Here is a 19,259-nt window from a genome sequence, read left to right on the forward strand (position 1 = left end):
TTTGTCTCAGTCAAATGGCTACAGCAGCTCAGGGACTGGGCCAGGCTCTGATGGCAGAACTGGCCAGTCGAGGTCACGGCCGGGTCTCTGGCAGTGCCTGTGTGTGGGATAGCAAGGCTACAGGAACAGTATTAAAATTTGCAAAACCTGCAGATTTCTGATTTTTGTTAAGATGTCTTTAGCATAGTGGTATTTTTTAAAAATTATGTAAACATAACTATGATCTGCAGTTTCTAGACTGGACAGCTAACTTAAATTCTTGGTCTACACATACATGTCTTTTGCAGGTATTATATGACATGAAACAGCCTAAGCCTATTATCTTAGCAAGCACTCCATAAGATGAAAAGTGTTTCTGATTTAAACAGTACCACTTGAGAGAAAAGTAGTGATTAGAGAAAAATAGTGCCTATCTTAACTGCTTGAATAAACCGTTGTTGTAATCAAAAACAGGCAACAGCTGAAAAAATTAAGTATTATTTATTAAATATTTCTAAAATGGTGAAAAGCTGTAGAAAGCTAAATATATAATTCTGTTGAAAATGTATGTATTTCACACATATTTCTTTAGTATTTTAGTTTACTGCTCGGCTACGCTTTCCTCACTGGAATACATCTGTTCTGTCAGGCACCCAGTAGCAAATGGTTTATTGACAGGGATTCGTGCTTGCTGCTCAGGCAGAGCTGCCAGCCAGAACTTAAGCGCCTAAGACTGAATGTATTGTTCTGCTTGCCCTTTATTTTCCCCTTTAAATATCTACATCAAGAACACAGTTACAATTATACACAGTATGAAGACTTACTGCTTTGTATAACTAAATTTTTGGTACAGGGGGATTTTTCTAATAAAATGGCATATATTAAACTCCATAAACTTCTAATACACATTACAAGCAACTGGCAGCTATCAGAATCCATGCAAGGAGATTTCACATTTTTGCTTTTCTTGTTGATACAGGTTAGCGGAAGTTTTCACAAATGTTTTAACTAAATGAGGCAATTTTCAGTCTTCAACTTCTCTAACAGCTGTCTTCCTGATTTCACGACAGGCCTAACTCCTGTACCACTCCGCTGGACGCTGCACGAAGCACCACAGCCACCTTATGTCCCACACAGAGAAACCAAACGGCTCTGCCCCACGAGCAAGTGGTGCTCCGGCTCACTAGAGGTTTCCAGCTGGCACTGGCAGGCGCTAATGCGCTGGGTAGGACTTGAGAGAGCTCCACCTGCAATACTAGACTCGATGGGGTCACTCCTACTGAAGGATGCCATTTGAAACTGAGGGCTGAGGAGAGACAGACCCCCGCAGCAGAGCCACGCAGAACGGTGGGGCATGGCAACACCCACCCCAGGGCCCGCCGAACCCCTGCGGTCCTGCGCCGCCCGGCAGTGGTCACCGCTGCGAGGGGGCACCGCCCGCCACCGGCCTCCTCCACCGCTCCCACGGAGCGGCCGCTCAGGATGCGGGCGCGTGGCACGGTTGGCTATCTTCGGAAAGAGCTGACAGCCCTGCCAGTGTTATTGTAGCTCATGGTGCACCACAGGAACCCCCGCGGCACTCACTGCCCTTCCAGCACTTCAGGCGCCTTCAGCGGGTGACAGGTACCACCTGCCCCGACACAACCCCTGACCTTGGGTCACCCTGCAGGAGCACTGGCAGGAGCAGCTGCCATAACCCAGCGGGCACCCACAGCTGCTCACCCTAGAAAGAACAATCCTATTTCGTAGCCCAGTCTGCTGTTGGGCAAGAGAAGAAGTATTTACATATGCAGCTGAAGTCAGTATTAAATCATCACTCTTCAATTTATCACCAGAACAACTCATCAGTAAGCTACTTTTTTCCTATCTGAACATCAACAAACAGCATAAAACCCCCCAAATTCCTCCATTCTACTGGCACTCAAAAGCTTTGACAGAATTTCAGAAAGGCTTACAGTCTGGGTAAACAGAAAAATGAACACTGGAGCTATAACAAGAAACTTTTACAAGTTTCACTCATCTTTGATGTGTACAAGCAAAAAATAAGCATTTCTAAATTTCTGTGGACTCAAGACAAATGATAGCACACCCTGTCGTCTCAAACGAAGCTGATGCTGCCTGAGTGGCACAGCTGAAGTGCCAAAGGAGAGCCATAGCATGCAGCATCAGACCTGGAATGACCTTCTGCAGCTCAGGGTTAAGTGCTTTTGATCCGTCACTTACCAAGGTAAACATTTTCAACAGCCTTATTAAATGATGGATAGACTGGTGACTCTCGAGGCTCTAAGAGTTGGAGTAGGGACCCTATAATGCTTCCTGAAGTCATGTGATAAAACTACAACCTAGGAAATACCCAACACATACTGCATACACCTCAGAGGTTGCATGCCCACCTTAGTCACCAATGAAACTACCTAGAAGCAGGATTCTTACTATATTTACATTCCTGGGACTGCCCAAAGACTGAAGCAAGCAAGCAAGCAACTATATAAACCAGGAGACACATCAATGGATACTTCTGTCTAACACGTGGGTACAGTCAAAAGAGCAAACTCAAACCAGGCTGTGAAGAAAACATGGAAAAATCCTGGAAATTCACTAACATTACACAGACCAATGGTTCTATTTTTGGTTTTCTGGTTTGGTGTTTATTTGTTTGTTTTTCCCCCTTACTAGGAAATTAGCAGAAATAAAAGATAAGAAAAAAGAAGTTGATTTCCCAAGACAATTCTGAAGTAAGGGCATTTCAAAGTTCAACCAAATAGTAAAGACTGAGGAAGAGACACTCAATGAGACTGTTTCAAAAAACAGGAGAACAAACCTAACACAGTTCACTCTCAAGGTCTGAAATTAGTGCCACAAGGTATTATTACAGTCTAAAACATAACAAAATAAACCCCAAATCTTTACATATGATTATTGGTAATATCGAGAACAGAATCTCTACAGCTAGATTAAGGATTTATAATACACTCAGTAAGAACTGTAACGCCTAAAACAATCATAGTACGGACCAATTTCTAACAGAAGGAGATTCCTACATTCTGCAAGGGAGACAGGGACCTGCCTCAAATGTTTGGCATCAGCAGCTGTCAGGTGACCTGATAACCAGTTATCTTACCTAACACGGCAAGTAGCTCCTAGTGAGCTACTAACAATGGATGTAATTGTTTTCTTCTAAATCGTTAGGATAAATGGACTATTCGTATCTGGTCCAAAACACTCTTCCAACCTCTATGATGATCAGCTTGGAGACCTTGATTTAAAATTATTCATTACTCAGCTGAATTCCCTCAAATACATTTTAGCCCTCCTTTTAGTGTACACCGAAGCTCTGCAAAAGAAACTGAGTATATCTTTTCTTAATGAATTTTAAATTTAATGTAAGCCTCTGATTTGTTTTCCAATTTCAGTAAGTGTAATATTAGTGTAAATAAATAAGCGAATAAATAGCTTAAATTACTGTGATTCCTTCCCTTTTCCTGCCCCAAAAGCAAATACTGATTCTAAAGGTAATTTTTATGGAGCTTATAATTTGTCATGAAAGTTTGATGACATCATATAATGCAATATATGTGGGCAATTTCAAATACACCTTTTGAAAACACCGAAATATTTGATACGTCATAGGAACAAAATTAAACTAGTCTCTGTAACGGTAATTACACCCAGACCAGGTCCCTGTGAACAGCCTTGCCAGGACGAACTTGCTGCCGCACGCCGCGGAACGCCCCGAGCGTGGGGGGGGCGCGCGCTGCGGAGGCGTCTCGCACGTTACTGCTCCTCAAGTGGAACAAAAGTTACACGGCTCCACGCGACCGCAGGCCGGCGCTCAGGCAGAACTACTTGCTCTGTTTACACTCTGTAAACATTCTCCCATTGTAGGAGAAAAAAAATGCATGACCATGAAATGCAATACATATTCAGCTCACAGGAAATTTACAGTGTGCAATCACGGAGAGCATTATTTTACTGAATCACTTTGGAGTATATTCTACTATTACAGAAAGTGCACAGCTGGGAAAAAAACAAAAAAATAAACCTTCCTAGTAGCTAAGAAATACATTTACTTGTACAAAACTCAGAAAACTGCAGGTAGCCACATTATTACTCAGACTGACCATTCAGTACTTGAAGTGTTATTTTTTTCATCATTTACTGTACTGCCAAAAGGGTGTGCATTCTGATGAAGCCTAGTGTGCCATTTATGTACTTTTGTTAAAGTGTTTCTGACAAGCTGTTATTATGAGTGCAGTATTTTACAACTAAATTACTAAGTACAAGCCTTCTGGCTCCCGACACCACTCAGTTTTCACAAGTTACACAGAAGAGATGACTCACAAAAAGCACCAGTTGCCTGCGAGTCCTGCAGCCAGCTCCCACCTGAGCGGTTTTATAAAGCGAGTCTGACCACCGACCCCTGACAGACTGATTTCTCCCCGCGACAGCACATGCTCCAACACGCCTGGCAGCCCGGAACTGAATCCAACTGAACCAGTAACGCTGCGGACGCCGAGTTAGCTGCAGCACGGTTTGTATGGGAGGCTGAACTGCCAGTGGCTTCTTCACAGAAACCTGTGCATGTTATAGCATGAAACAAAAGAAGATACAGCTGAAACCTCACATTGTTTTTCCCAGTCTCTCATTCTCCGATCTTGTAGTGTATAACATGGGTAAAAATATTTAATACTTCTACGTAACACTAATCATGATTCATTTCAGGCTCTTAGGTGTTTTGAAGGTGTATGGGATGCCATGAAATATCTTAGAAGTGCTGAGCACAACACCCATTTATAAAAATAATTATGGAAAGAATTTCAACAGGCAAGTCACCTACAGGTACACAAAAATAAAGCTGTATGGGAATCCAGGGCTGCAGCTGATCCAGTGCTTCCTTCTCCACCCATTACACTACAGGCACTCAGGATCTGCAGATCTGCTCTTGTTCTCACCCCCCACACTCCTCTGAAGAGAGCAAGACAGCCACTCCTGTGCTGCCTGCACTTACAGCAGAGCTGGACTAGAGGTGGGCCACAACCCAAACCGCAAGTGCCTCCTGTTTGCTTGGCTTTGTTCATCTCTACAAAGCAGCACACGCTTCTCTGCAGGGCTAGCAGCAGCAGAAGAGCCACGCTTCTGGAACGGGGTCCCTCAGGGCGCGCCCGAGGCGGTGACAGCTGAAGGCAGAGGTGGCCTTTCCCCCTCCCTCAGCAGCCGTTCCCACAGCCTCCCCTGGGCGACTTGCTGTGACCGACACACGGGACAGCTTGCAGCCCCTTCCTTTTACCTGTCTACAAAACACCAAAATTATCTTCCTAAGGACTGATTGTTAAATTCTCACCTCAGTCAAAGGCTAAGCTGCAGCACCGGATTTACAGATCCATTTCTGCACAAAGTTTCATGGTTCGGAAGCTGCTTTGTAAGACAATTTCCTGAGAGCAGAATGGGTGAGCCATTTACCCATGGCATGTTCTCCACAGCCTCTGTCCTCCTTGAAACTGAAAGCTTGAGAGCCAAATTACAGCCTGTGGACAGGCGTATGCTGCCCCCAAAGCACCCGTGACTCATGTCAGCATCTGCACTGCAAAGCAGCACCTCCTCCAGGCCAACGCTGGCTTGCAGGAATCCAGTTTAGAAGTGGGTAAATCAGAGGCCCTGCCACAAGCACTGAGGTCAACAAAACTTCACAGCCCGACTTCTGAAATGAAACACTCCCGAATGTTTTACCACATTAAAGGAGATTAAAGCACTATCTTTGAAACAAAGCTTCATTCATTTCCTCAGGGACGGAAAACTTAAACAAAGGATAAAAATAAAAAGGTGTATAGATCCTATGCTTTAGTTCTGCTTGCTTTTTAAAATTTTGTGTCATTGTTTTGGTTAGTGCTTTTTAATACAAGATTCTGTTGGGCAATTCTTACACCTGTCCAGGAGAAACACCACGTTGCTCTCCCAGTGCTCAACCTCTCTGTGTTCCTGGGAGCAGGCTGTTAGCTGCCCAGGGCCAATCTCTCAACACCGCAGTGTTTCCATGCCCTCTTTGTGTTTGTTTAATGCCTTGTCAGCCTTAGCAAAACATTTACATCACCCAGATGGGGAAACACGGGTACCTTTTTGTGGCTGTAAGTTTTGCTGCTGTATTTGTGTCTGCTGTGATACTGCTCTAAGAGATTGGTTTACCCTGATTTTTTCAACAACTCTTCTAACTACACTGGAAGCAGCTGGTTGTGAAGAAATGAAATAATCTAATTCAAATATAGATTTACTCTTTTTCTTTCCAGCTTGTCACACATCTCTTAAAAGAGATATCCACATTAAAGAGTAAGTAAAAAGGTTAACCAAGGACACACACATCTCAGAACATATTGTCTAAACCAAGTTTAAATCCCATGTCCCTCAGTAAAAAGCAATGTAGCACAGCATTCTCATCTATACAGGACCAGACTCAACTGGGATAAGAAAATTTAGAAAAATAAGAACAGTGGTCAGACTAGAGAGGTGTCTGTAAGAAATAAGAATATAATTAGGTTTTTATTTTACATGTGTAAAATATTTTATTAATAACTATGGAAAATTTATGGCCCAGAAAACAAGGGCTTGATGAGTTTATCCAGATACACAAATGTACCAAAGTATACTACAAATCAACTTAGCTGCTATTATTTTCTCCCCCTAAACTTTCATCACCTTTGGTTTTTTATACAAATAAACATCATTTAAACATAAGGAAGCAACCAAAAGAAGAAATTACTCCATGACTGCAAATTTTGTTTTCCATCTTGGTAAATGATAGTATTTGACAGAAGTACAGGAGCCAACTTATTGTGTAGATACTAGTAATTGTATATTTTTTCAAAAACTACACAATATTATTTGAGGGATAACCTAACTCTGGCATTCCTTGTACACGAAATTCTGTGGACTTGGGATGTAGAAGAACCTTTTCCTTTATATTACTCAGGCAAATTAGCTGACAATGGACATTCAAGACTGGATGAAAGATGGTTGGAGGCATAAAATAACTGAAGCTTTTTAGTTATTCTTCCTCAGGAATGTAAGTTTTTTAGCTTTGAAAACAAAATCTGAGCAACAGCTGGAGAAATACATGAATCTAGAGGGAAGACAGGCAACTATGAAGAGTATAAAATGGTCATCTTGTCCCAGGAATATTTCTGAATATTTCGAATTTTCTTACACAAAAGTTCTCATGCTAGTAACAATACTGCCAAATGACAACTCAGGTCAAGTGGTCTGAAGTATAAAAACAACTGAATTAGCTGGTACACTGAATTTTCTTAGATTTATTTTTTAAAAATCACCTCCTGTTTCTTAAGTTTTTATAGGAACAACTTTCTATTTAACTTGCAAAAATATTTATTATGGCCACAGGAGGAAACATTTCAGAATGATACCCAAGTTTATTGCTGAAAGAATATAGAAACAAGCAGTACTTAAGGCACGAAATAATAATGTTCAGAGCATACTCTCCACGTACATGCCAACACAAAGTTTGCTGTAACCCGAAATGCAGGTATCATAAACATTTTGTAGGAGAACACATTGTTATCAAGGCTTTCAGATTCAAGAGCTACCAATCATTTGATATACTTGAGATGAATGAGTGCCTCAATACATTTAGAGTTAAAAAGTTTGCTAAGGAATTTAAAAAACCATAAATATTCAGAATACTAGTTACAGCTGAAATATGAACAAAATGCTTTGTTAGAGCTATTGTCACTGTATGTGAAATATATTAGGTATGTTTCAGGCTACTTAAATATGCCAACAATACACTTATATCAAGAGGTTCCCTGAAAACAAATGTAACAACAGTATTTCAGAAAAGCTGGATGAAACTAGAGAGTTAATTCCGGGAAAAAAAAAAAAAACAAACCCGAAATTGGATTATTGCATTTAACTAGCACTGTTACTTTGATGCAAATACGTGTTAAGTCTACCACATTCCTCTGGATGAATCTTAAAAGTAAAATTGAACATATCTAAAGAAAAATTAAAGCTTCACATAAACTCTATTGAAAATGCAGTCAATTATTAGAGGCCTCTTCAAACTGTCCCGTAACTCTGCACAGTAAATCTGCATTTTTTTTATACTTCACATATTAATGGAAGGTGAACGGCTATCAGTGAAAATATACGTATGTAGGACATAAGCACCACTAAAAAGCCCTTTAATTTATGGGACATATGAAAGTAAGTCATCAGGACTTGTACCTTGTGCTGGCGATACTTGGTGATTCTGCTCCAAGCCTACATCTTTCTAGCTGATTAGCCACAATTTGCCTTTCCACTTCCAGTTCTCTGGTAAGTCTTTGAAATTGGAGCTCCTGAAATTTCAAAATAAAAAGAAAAGCATTCTTGATGTTAAAAAACGGGTGTGGATTAATTCTGAAACAATCACTGTTTCATCACAATCATGTTTCTTATTTTGACTCTTTCTTAGTGGAATAAACTATCAGAAGATTAAAGTGGGAATTTAATGGTTCTTTAAATCAGTGATTCATGCAAATATTGATTTATCACCTGTTACAAAATGAAAAACATGTATAAGCATTTGTGGATTTTATTCCTCCTGCAATTAAAATTTATGTGTCCACTTATATTGCCACAATCTAACAAAATCAGTGCCTATAAAGTCAGTCTTCAGTTTCATCTATAAACAAGGTAGACTGGAAAATACCGTATCCTAACCTTTCTACCCGCAGAACTGCAAATCCTAAGCTATGCTGTTCTGACTTCTGTATTCAGAAACCTAAAGTTTATCATGTCAAACCGGCTGAGGGTAGAGATGTGCTATTTCACCTTCCCTGATTTCAGTCTTTGTTATATTTCTTGGTCAAAGGTACCAAACCTCAGCCTTTGTAAAAGGTTTTTGGAACATAATGCTCAGATAACGACATGGGAAATACAGGTGCTGCACACAATGTGTGTTATTAAAATCTGGAAACATTTTCTAAAAAGACGATACTCTGAAATCTATCCTATGTCACCATGGGACAGTATAGCAGTGATGTTTGCATCCACAGTTAGCTTTTTGTTAATGATAGAAAAGGATTCTATTGAGCAACTGTATTATTTTTCAAACTGATAGTCTACATCCCCTGAAGTCTAAGTAAACTGTTCAATACTATTTAAAAACAGATGAACACCGATATTCAATAATCTGGTTAAGCAAGTCTCATATGTAAGTCAAATACAGCACGGAAGCATTCCTTTAATTTTAAAGTGCTAATTACTCATAAGGGGTTTTTCTTCTGAACGTAAATCATGTATTATACAGTAGTTGCATGCCTTGCCACATTACAAAAGTGCCCTTCCCTCACAGATTATAGTTAATGCAAACTATCCTTTCACACCTTACATTACATGGAACGAGGCTGAAACACTTTACTTTCATTAATGGTCCGTGAAAGAGCTCTCTGCTTCTTGCAGTTTGTGCAATGTTCCGGTAAGGAAAAGCTCGGTTCACAATGCCCCCCGGCCTCCAGCAGCCTGCAAACACCTCTGCACCTCCCACGGCGCCACTCCTGGGGGGCTTCACCGCAGTGCCACAGGCAGGTCTGAGCAACAGCACAGTCCAAAACCAAGATTTACCTCGCAGAAGTAGGGATAAAGTTTTTTCTACCGACAACACAATGAGAACCTGCAGAAGGCCAATTAACACTGATTGCATTAGGAAGCCAGCGAAGTCAAACAGCAGCACTGCCCCAAATGACTCTATATATTGATGACACACACACAAAAAAAGCTACTTCTGAAAGTCTGCTCCCAGCTCCATACAACAAACCGGCCTTTTAGAGATACACCACACAAGCTACTGCCCCTCCCAGATGATACAAGGAATTGTAGACACTTTCAAACATTTCTCAGAGCTCACAAACTGAACAAGCACACCCCAACATTCCAAACGCTGGCCAGCTGAAGTGTTTGTCTCCAGGACACGGATCTCGCCCGCTACTGCCACAGGACACAAGCACCCACACAACATGACTGCATTTTTCTACTATTGATCTACTACGAAGAGTTCACCAGAACAGAGTAAATACTCTGTAGCTCTGTTAAAAAGAAATATGCAACCCAGGGGAGCAGCAGGAGGGGGATGTGGTCCCCAGCTTCCCCCAGGACACCGTTTCCATTAGGTCAGCATTTACTGTCAAGCTTCAGCATGAGAAAAGCTCAGCGCAGTCTGCGCTCAGTCATGAAAGAGCATCTTGGGACGTATGTCCTAAACTTGGATTTTATTAAAACCTGCCCTTAGACAGAATTCTAAAGCTAAATCCTTTTAATCCGGAGACCTGATATGAAAAGCCTCACAAACACGATAACCTGCGGACCACAGCAAATCCTGTGGGCCTGTCCATGGACTAGAACGTAGGGGTAATGTCAGAAGGTTTGTAGGACGTGTCACTGCACCAAGGAGCACAGCCTGATACCAGGTCTCGGCAGGATTCACCTTCATGTTACACCAAAGAGGTGCACATGCAACCAGCCACTTCCTTGGACAGTTTGTCTTTTGGAGGGAAAACACTAAGAAGTGTATTAAGCAAAAAAAAATCAAATTTAGACATGAGAATTTATTTTCCAATTCTAAGTCTGAATATAGATAACACATCCATGCAGAAGCTGGTTCACGAGCCAGTCGTTAACATGCTAGTGGAGAACGCTGTGATTTTTACAAACCATTGGGATGCTGAAGCTCTAAGTTTTGAAGCAAATGTCAGCAAGACAAGCTTTTCCCCAAGTCAGCTGTGATGTATTATACAGCACGTAACAAACACAAATCTTTAAAATAAACACTACTGTATTGCTTGTTTGCAGAAATAATATAAAACATTTACCCTATGTGTAAAGCTGTTTCCTGTTCTTTACTTTTAAATCAATATTTAAATACCAGTGTCATTGACACAAACGATGAATCTGATCACAAGACTCAAGTTGCTTATTGTTATTTACCGATTTTTTAATTAGATGAATAAAACCAAAACATACGCTCGCCATTATTTGCTTCCATTCAACCAATCTCTATTAATTTGCCTCTTCATTACAGGCAGAGACTTTACTGAAAATAACATTATTGCAGAAAACATTCTCGCAATCCATGCCATGAATGCACACTGCTCTGACTCTCGCCTCCCTTGGCGGCATCCTCCCGCACTCTAACGCTGTCCTTTACACCAGCTCTCACCTATAAGACAAATGTTATCACAAGGCAACTTTTGCCATTTGCGTTCCAGGAGGAAAAAAATTTCAGTAAATTACCAAATTCTACAAAAAGGCTGACACTGTCTAGAAAGCCTTTTTACATAAAGTAAATCAATTAAAAAGGGGCATGTAACAAAGGGAACAGGACAAAGCTCCAGTTCCAACAGTTTCAATGGCAAAAATCAGATACACAAGAGGGAAAATAAACCTGGGCTTGGCAACCAAGCTTGCATCTACAGGATCACAGCTTTTTAAACTAATTTGTCACACACTTCTGTCCTAAAGGTGTTTAGGAGATGAACCACTTAATTGGGATCATCAGAAAAATCAATAACGATTTCCATTTTACAAGTGTAAAACAATTACAGGTTTAAAAGACAAAAAAGCCCCACTGAAAAGAATGACTGATGCAGGAGAAGTCTTCTCTAAAACACTACAAAAATCTAACAGCTACAGAAAATACTATTTTTTTGCAGCTCAGAAAAGGGATCAAGATTAAATACAGCATGAGGAAGTGGAAGTTGTGCTGTATTTCTTTCATTTCACCGTGTACTTTCTTCATAGAGTATTAATATGTATACAGTTTCCTTCCCAGCCTCCCCGAAAACTCCTCAGAGTATATTCAAATGCTTCATCTGGAAAATAAAGGTCTGCCCAATTCCAATAATCACCTCAGATTTTTGAAGATTTCAGGCAAATAAAAAAAAATATAGGACAACCAAGGTTTTGAGTTATAGCATGATTTGGGTGGGAAGGGACCTCAAAGCCCATGCAGTGCCACCCCCTGCCCCGGGCAGGGCCACCTTCCACCAGCCCAGGTTGCCCAAAGCCCCGTCCAACCTGGCCTTGAGCCCTTCCAGGGAGGGGGCAGCCACAGCTGCTCTGGGCAAACCTGTCAGGGTAGAAAAAGTTCTTCCTCACACCCAACCTACACCCGCCCTCTCCCTTGTCCTGTCACCGCAGGCCCCGGTAAAAAGCCTTTCCCTGTGTCTCTTTTGCTCCCCCTTTACACGCCGAGAGGCCGCAGCCGGGGCTCCCCGGAGCCTTCTCTTCTCCAGCTGAACCCCCCGGCTCTCTCAGCCTTTCTTCCCAGCAGAGGGGTCCCAGCCCTCCGGTCGCTGTCGTGGGCTCCTCTGGCCCCACTCCAACAGCTCCACGTCTGCCTGGTGCTGGGCCCCCGAGCTGGAGGCAGTGCTGCACGTGGGCTCTGACCAGAGCGGAGCAGAGGGGCAGAATCCCTCCCTCGCCCCGCTGGCCACGCGTGCTCGATGCAGCCCAGGACACGGCTGGATTTCTGGGCTGCCAGCGCACGGTGCCGGCTCACGCCTGAGTCTTCGTCCACCGGGATCCCCAAGGGCTTCTCTGCGGGGCTGATCTCAACCCAGCCGGCCCCAGCCTCTGCCGATACTGGGCACTGCCCTGACCCCCGGGCAGGACCTTGCACTTGACCTTGCTGAACTTCCTGAGGCTCGTGCCGGCCCACTCCTCCAGCCTGCCACGGCCCCTCTGGATGGCATCCCTTCCCTCTGCAAAGTGAATCCCCTGCATCACCCGGCTCGGTGTCACCTGCAAACTTGCAGAGGGTGCACTCAATCCCCCTGTCTATGTCGCTGATGATACAGTAAATAGTACTGGTCCCAGTACAGACACTGGAGGGACACCACTCGTTACCAGTTTCTACTTAGACATTGAGCCATACAGCCAGTTCCTCCACCCATCTCACAGTCCATCCAACAAACCTGCCATTCTACAATTCAGTAGCAAGAATGCCTACATAAATACATAAGAGGGACAACTTTAGTGGTACCATCTTCTTTACAGCTGGAATACCTCCTGTGTTACTCCTTTCATTTGTCATCTTAGATCGTATTATTATAGAAAACAAAGTCCTAATCAATTCTAAATAAGAGCATTGATCACCTTCACATTTTACGCTTCATCATAATGACATCTGACACCACTCTGAACAGATGCCTACCACCACCACGTTTACCTGTCAGGCAGCATACTGTTTATTGGGGGAATCTATCTGAATCTGCCTCTGTGAAAGCAACAGGAGATTACGCTCCCCAAACAGGATGCTCCCATGCAATGCTGGCTGCCAGTGACACACAGAACCTGCTGCCCTAGGCAAAAAATCACAATTAACTGGCTTTTATATTACTGGCTTCTGACAAAATGACATGAGTCAAATAAAACAATTAATAAGCCTGTTTTCATTTGCAGAAGAACATCTATACTAAAATTATAGATGTAGATTATAGAATACACTGCCATAGTGCATCAAAAGGACCAACCAAATCTTCTGAAACATACGCACCACAGTGCCTTAGCCAGAGCTACTGCTTTTTTTTCAAAATTATCAAATATACATCAAGGGGAAAAAAAGTCCCAAAATTCTATTCACCTATTTCTATTCAAAATTCTATTAGCATTAACTACTTAATCACCTTCTAAAACGACAGTTTTTGTTTTCCTAACCTAAATTCCACTGGAAAACCACAGACTGTATTTCTTAACACAAAACTACAAAAGATGCTGGCTTTAAATAGTTACATATAAGGAACAGGAAGCACATATGTGATTCAAGAAAGAGAAGAAAGCAATCATACAGACAGCAGGCAGACAACCCTCCTCAAGTGACAACCAAAACCCATCAGCTCTCAGAGCTGGGCAATTCTCTTTTGGAGGCTGAGGTTTCTCGGGGGGGTGGTGACACACACACAAACCCCACACAGGGTGTCAACGCTGTAGTGTACACCCCAGGTGACCACCAACAGCTCTTACTTGGCCAGTTCTGTGGGTCACTGGTCTGCAACAAGGTTGGGATCTCACTCCAAGGCCTTCACTGCCGTGAGATACAGATGAGACAAGTTATACCAACCCTGAAAACAAAACACTCTCTTCATCTGAAAGCGGAGAGAGTACCTCCAGCTGGTTTGTGGCTCCCTGGCAACTGAAAATAACTGCCAGCACACTGTGCTGGGCTATTAACAGGAAATATTTGAAAACAGGTAAGTAATGGGAATGTAATTTGTATGGCTGACCATGAAGACTGTCATTGTCCCGTTGCAGGCTTTGGATAATAAAAGAAGGTTCAGAGGTAACTGTGCTTTCTGTCTGCACCCCATTAAGACACCACGTTGCAGAGATCCAACATTTTAATTTTTGTTAACAAGGAACTTTTATCCCTCAGTAACACGGATGAGAATGAGGAATCGACATTCACAAAACTGAAAAATAAAAACTACTTTCTTCCTGTCCTGTTGTGATTTGAAAACCCCTGGCAAAACACAGATAACTCAAAACATTAAACAAACAGTGATCGGTTTGGCTAACTGAAGGTTTTCTGGTGACAACTACACAAGAATCAGCAGCAATGGCACAAGCAGTGAAGACAACTCACAAGCTCTTCTGGACTGGTAGATGCCTGGCTAATCAGACCAGGACCAGGCAGCCGGGACATCCGAGAGAAGCGCCGCCACTGAGAGATGCACCTGCCAGTGCCCAGGGGTCGCTGCGGGAAGACAGGGCCAGGCTGGGATGGTGTTTCCAGTTGTAGCAGCACCAAGATAGGCTACGCTGCTTTGATTGCCAAACTCCCTGTCTTTGTGAAACTTTAAGAAGGTAATTGTAAACTGAACTATAAAATGTCTTCCTAATCATTAAAATGTTCCCCATTGAACAATTCAGCTGAGCCTCTTCCAGTTGTTCGAGATGATCTAAGACAGTGTAGCCTACATTTGAGAGAAGTACTTTCACCTTGCATTTACTATGTCTCATTCAACTGCAACAGACAGCGCAGAGCCACATTGTCTGGGAAAGTTCAAACAGTGCTAAAGAAAAGGCAGTTACGTTTTGGACATCTTTATGATACAAATGTGCAACAAAAGTGAACAAACAAAATTAAGTTCGTTTATACCTTCACATTAACCTCCTGCGCCGATGTGTGCAGAGATCTGCATCTTTCCACTTGCTGTAATTCAGAGCTAGATCAAGCAATTGACTACTTAAAACCACACTGAATACCATATTCTTCCAACATGACTGTCACCATGTAGTGACCTAATACTTGAATTCTCTACCAGGATCTACTGAGAAGAAAAACCCTGTACTTTTAACTAACCATATTAGATCAACCTTAACAATTTCTGTAAAAATAAAGTTTACTCACGCACACAACTGCATTTGCATGCTTTCAGTATCTCAGTATCTTCCAAAATAGAAGACAAAAGATAAAAAATTGGACAGAGTAAAGAGAATCACAGATTACAGGATGTGAAATGACACAGCTACAATTATTGGCTGATCTCACTTACTCTGTATTCAACAGCAGCAGACCATTAAAGCCCTTAATACTTTTATGCCTGCATTGTTCACTAGTCTGGTGCGACAGTTTAGTGCTGCTCTGGCTGATGGGGGATCAAAATTTAAGCACTTGATAGAAAGCTTACTCTTAGTCAGTGGTGGAAAGGAAGAATGCCACCTGAGGTATTCACTGACTACATCTGAGCAGCGTCCTCTTTGGAAAGCATCTGTTACAATGCTCTGGTTTTTAAATGGGTGCTGGAGCTAAGGACACTGTTCTGCCAGCAGTGGATTAGAGTTCAGCTGCTGCTGAGTAGATTGGCTAGTCATCTAAATATAAAAGTGTTACAAAAGGTAGAAATACCCCAATATATTTCAGGGGTACCCACACAGTTCTAGGCAGGCTCTTTTTCAAGTGGAGTTTCTCCTAAGAAGCCTAACACTACATGCTAAAAAGAAAAATTAATTTCTAGATCTTCACATGAATAAAGGAGTACACAGACTTTTGCTTAAGGAAAGGAGTTAGTTGTTTCATCTGAGACAGGAGTGGCCTATATTTTGTCCTAGAATGAGAGCCTCGGGAAGTGGACTTCTCAGACTTGATTCACCAAAACTGGAAATACTTGTAAACAGCAGAAACAGTAAACTTCAAAGTTCTGGGATTAAATAGGGAGGAATGACCTATGCAACTGAACACAACATTAAGAGTTGGAAACAAAACCAGTTCTTCCAGTCATTCAGAAAATGTTGACAAAGATTTTTGTTTCACTCACACAAAGCTTGGAAGTCCACTCAATAAAAAGTACTGCCTTCATTTCAGAACTGAGGCACATTTATCCACCTAGCTGATCACTAGATGCATGCAAATCAGAATTTCAAAGTAAGACCATTCAATGTTTGTGCCTAATTACTGAAAGTGCATTTAGTAAGTCTTTTTTTCAGGTATCTTGTTGAAGTGACATGCCCACACAGCCAGAGTACTTGATATAAAGTACTACCTATTGAACTGGTAGCAAAATCTCCCAAACTTAGGATCAAAATACTCTCATTCTAGTAAAGATGCATTCAAACATGCAATAATGAAATGTTTGATGCATGGAGAATACATATTTCTTACATTTCCTTCTGAAAAATTTAGGGTTTTGCCTCCCCCCCCCCCTCAAATCTCAAGAATTATGTAAAGAATTTTGTACTTAAACAATAAAGACAGGAAAAAAGTAAAGTGCCCACTTTCTAAGTACATGATATGGTTCAATGCAGTTATACAAAATGAAAAGATTTTGCTGAAGTGTTGAACAAAAGTGAACTCTTCTAGGAAAACACTTAAGAAAACCCAAGGGATTTACAATTATTCATCCAAAAGCATATCCAATCATTCTTACTCTATTTCACCTATTTACAAAAGAAAAGGTGAAAAGTTGTCCATCTTTAGGCATCAAAAACAGCTAGACCAAAGAAACTAAAAAAAACCTGCCAGTGCTGCAAGTGCTCCTCTTTTAGCAAAGAAATTAAACCCAGCATATTCGTGTTACTTTTGAAAACTGGATCAATGGGTAATTTTTCTTGTGAAACCTTTTCTCTCTGCCCAATCACCGAAAAGGAAAACTAACATGCTAAGCAGGAAATTCACAATTCCAAATGATCCCATTTAATCTTGCCAGTTCAGCAGCAATTCATTCCAAATGCAGCAGTGTAGGGCTCGCACATGTAAAGGAGCAGCGATTCTACAAATCTATCTGGAGTAGTTGGCAACTCGCTGTCCCTACATTTCAACACTCCTCCCACCCCCAAGTTACTGCTATGATGCTGCCCCTTGCAATTTTAGTAGGAAAATATTCAATTTACTTTTAATATGAATAAGAGACTCCCTACAGAACTCAACTAAACTTTCATCCAAATACTGCCTAGGATTAAGAAATATAGACATGTATATTTTAATGCTCTAAGTTTTACTTAAAACTTGCTTTAGCATTTCCTAAAATACCTCAAGCCATTATAGCATGGAAACGTCATAACATTTTAGAAGTGAAACACATACTTTGAAAAGACAAAACAAAATCCAACTAAAAACTCCCTCCAAAAGAAGCACATAGAAAACAAGCCCCTCCCCAAATAAAAAAACCACAACCCATCATCAAATCCACTGACAGAAAAAACAGAAAAGGCCAAGATACATTTCAGCTTCATTACAGCTAGCCTTCGGACTTCCCTGCATTCAGAAAGGATTTCCTCTCCTCAAGATGCAACTTCTACCAGTAAGAGTCAGTCACTGCCTCGATTTTAATTTAAAAGTGTATCCACAAAGAGAATAAGCTAACCTGGCAAAAGAACTATGCTCCCTACCCCAGCCAAAGCCAGTGGTAGTTGTGGTGCTGGTCTCATAATTTGTACTAATTAGAGCTGTGTTTTCACATTAAAACAAAACTTAAGCTTTGTCAGAAAAGCACAAAGCTGCGGTAATCTAAACTTCTTCACAGATTACACTTGTTCTGCACATACTATTTTCTAACACTAAAAGCAAATTGAAATGTTTCTTTCCTAAAATGTAATCAAGGGAGATTTACACAGCTCTGACAATTTTTGTCTCAACGAGAGACCGTTCAGAGTTCAGGGGACACAGTCTCTTTTGGTAAAAAAGTTGCTTTAAACTGATTTGGGGTCATAGGAAAAAGAAGCAAATTTATTTAGGGTGGCTTGTAGGGTTCACAGACTAATTAGTGCAACTTTCTATATAATCTTATCTATGCCACTGTGGTAGAAAGCTTAAAAAAGTCATTCAATAAATTTATCTACCTATTTCAGAACTACTGTAGTGATTTTGAAAGTTTTTATTAAGCTAGAATCTTGCACAATTGACAAGTAATAATAAAAGCTTTTCTGGATTGCGTTTCCACTGTCCTAAGCGTTTCTGAAGTAATGAAGTTAAGGTGTGGCAACTATTTTACAAACACAGACTTACTGCAAATAAAGCGAGATTCCTGTGTCAAAGGAAGTCAGGCCACAGCAAACAGCATCGTAATTTCTGTTCAAGCTTAATAAAGTAAATAACTACACTGGAAAATATTCTGTTCTGGGCCTTCTGCCATACAGGAAGGGTGTTCAGTATGTCAGTGTCCATAATTATTATCAACAGAAAAAATACCAGAAGGCAACAGTTCAGCTCTTAATTCTTCCACATTATCACTTCCAAGAGTGAAGTACAATTCACATCTTCCTCCCCCTTGCATTCATTCCAGCGTGCCTGTACATTTCAAAGTTAGGCCACAGCTCTGCAGTTTGTGTTTCACTGTTAAACACAGTTTTAATTTTACTTTTTCCTTTCATCAGATTTGAGTTACTTAATAGTCCACATATTTAACAGTCTTTTAGGAATGGAAAGGGGAAAAGGTTTTAACCTCTTTTTCAAAATGAAGAAATATTCTGCTAATACTTTTTCTCTGAGAATAAGAAAGATAAAAACATTTCTTGGGTAGGAAAGGGAATGTTAACAAATGCCTTTTCACTGTATACTTTGGTATTAATCTATTATCGACAATGGTGCCACAACTGTGTTCAGTTCAGCCATCGCTCTCACACCAGAACTGCACAGGAGCCACTCTGGGCAGCGACCCCAGCACCCGGCTGTTCTCAGACCCCGGCACCCACAGCGACAGCATGCCAGCTCGCCCGGCGCTGCTCATCAGCTGAGCCACCTTCACCAGCATGTTCTGTGAACTGCAAAATAAACCAGACCAACTCCGAACTGACACAGG

General features: G+C 41.4%; 1 protein-coding gene across 3 annotated transcripts in view; it reads right to left on the reverse strand.

The window, feature by feature from the left end:
• Positions 1-19,259, reverse strand: part of PKP4 (plakophilin 4) — an 84,534-nt gene that overhangs the window by 47,247 nt on the left and 18,028 nt on the right. For all 3 annotated transcript variants that reach the window (XM_074911411.1, XM_074911410.1, XM_074911409.1), the window contains exon 3: positions 8,212-8,324. In XM_074911411.1, coding sequence (XP_074767512.1) covers positions 8,212-8,324 — 113 coding nt within the window. The remainder of the gene's footprint in view (positions 1-8,211; positions 8,325-19,259) is intronic.

This window comes from Athene noctua, chromosome 7 (genome assembly GCF_965140245.1).
Source record: "Athene noctua chromosome 7, bAthNoc1.hap1.1, whole genome shotgun sequence".
NCBI lineage: Eukaryota > Metazoa > Chordata > Aves > Strigiformes > Strigidae > Athene > Athene noctua.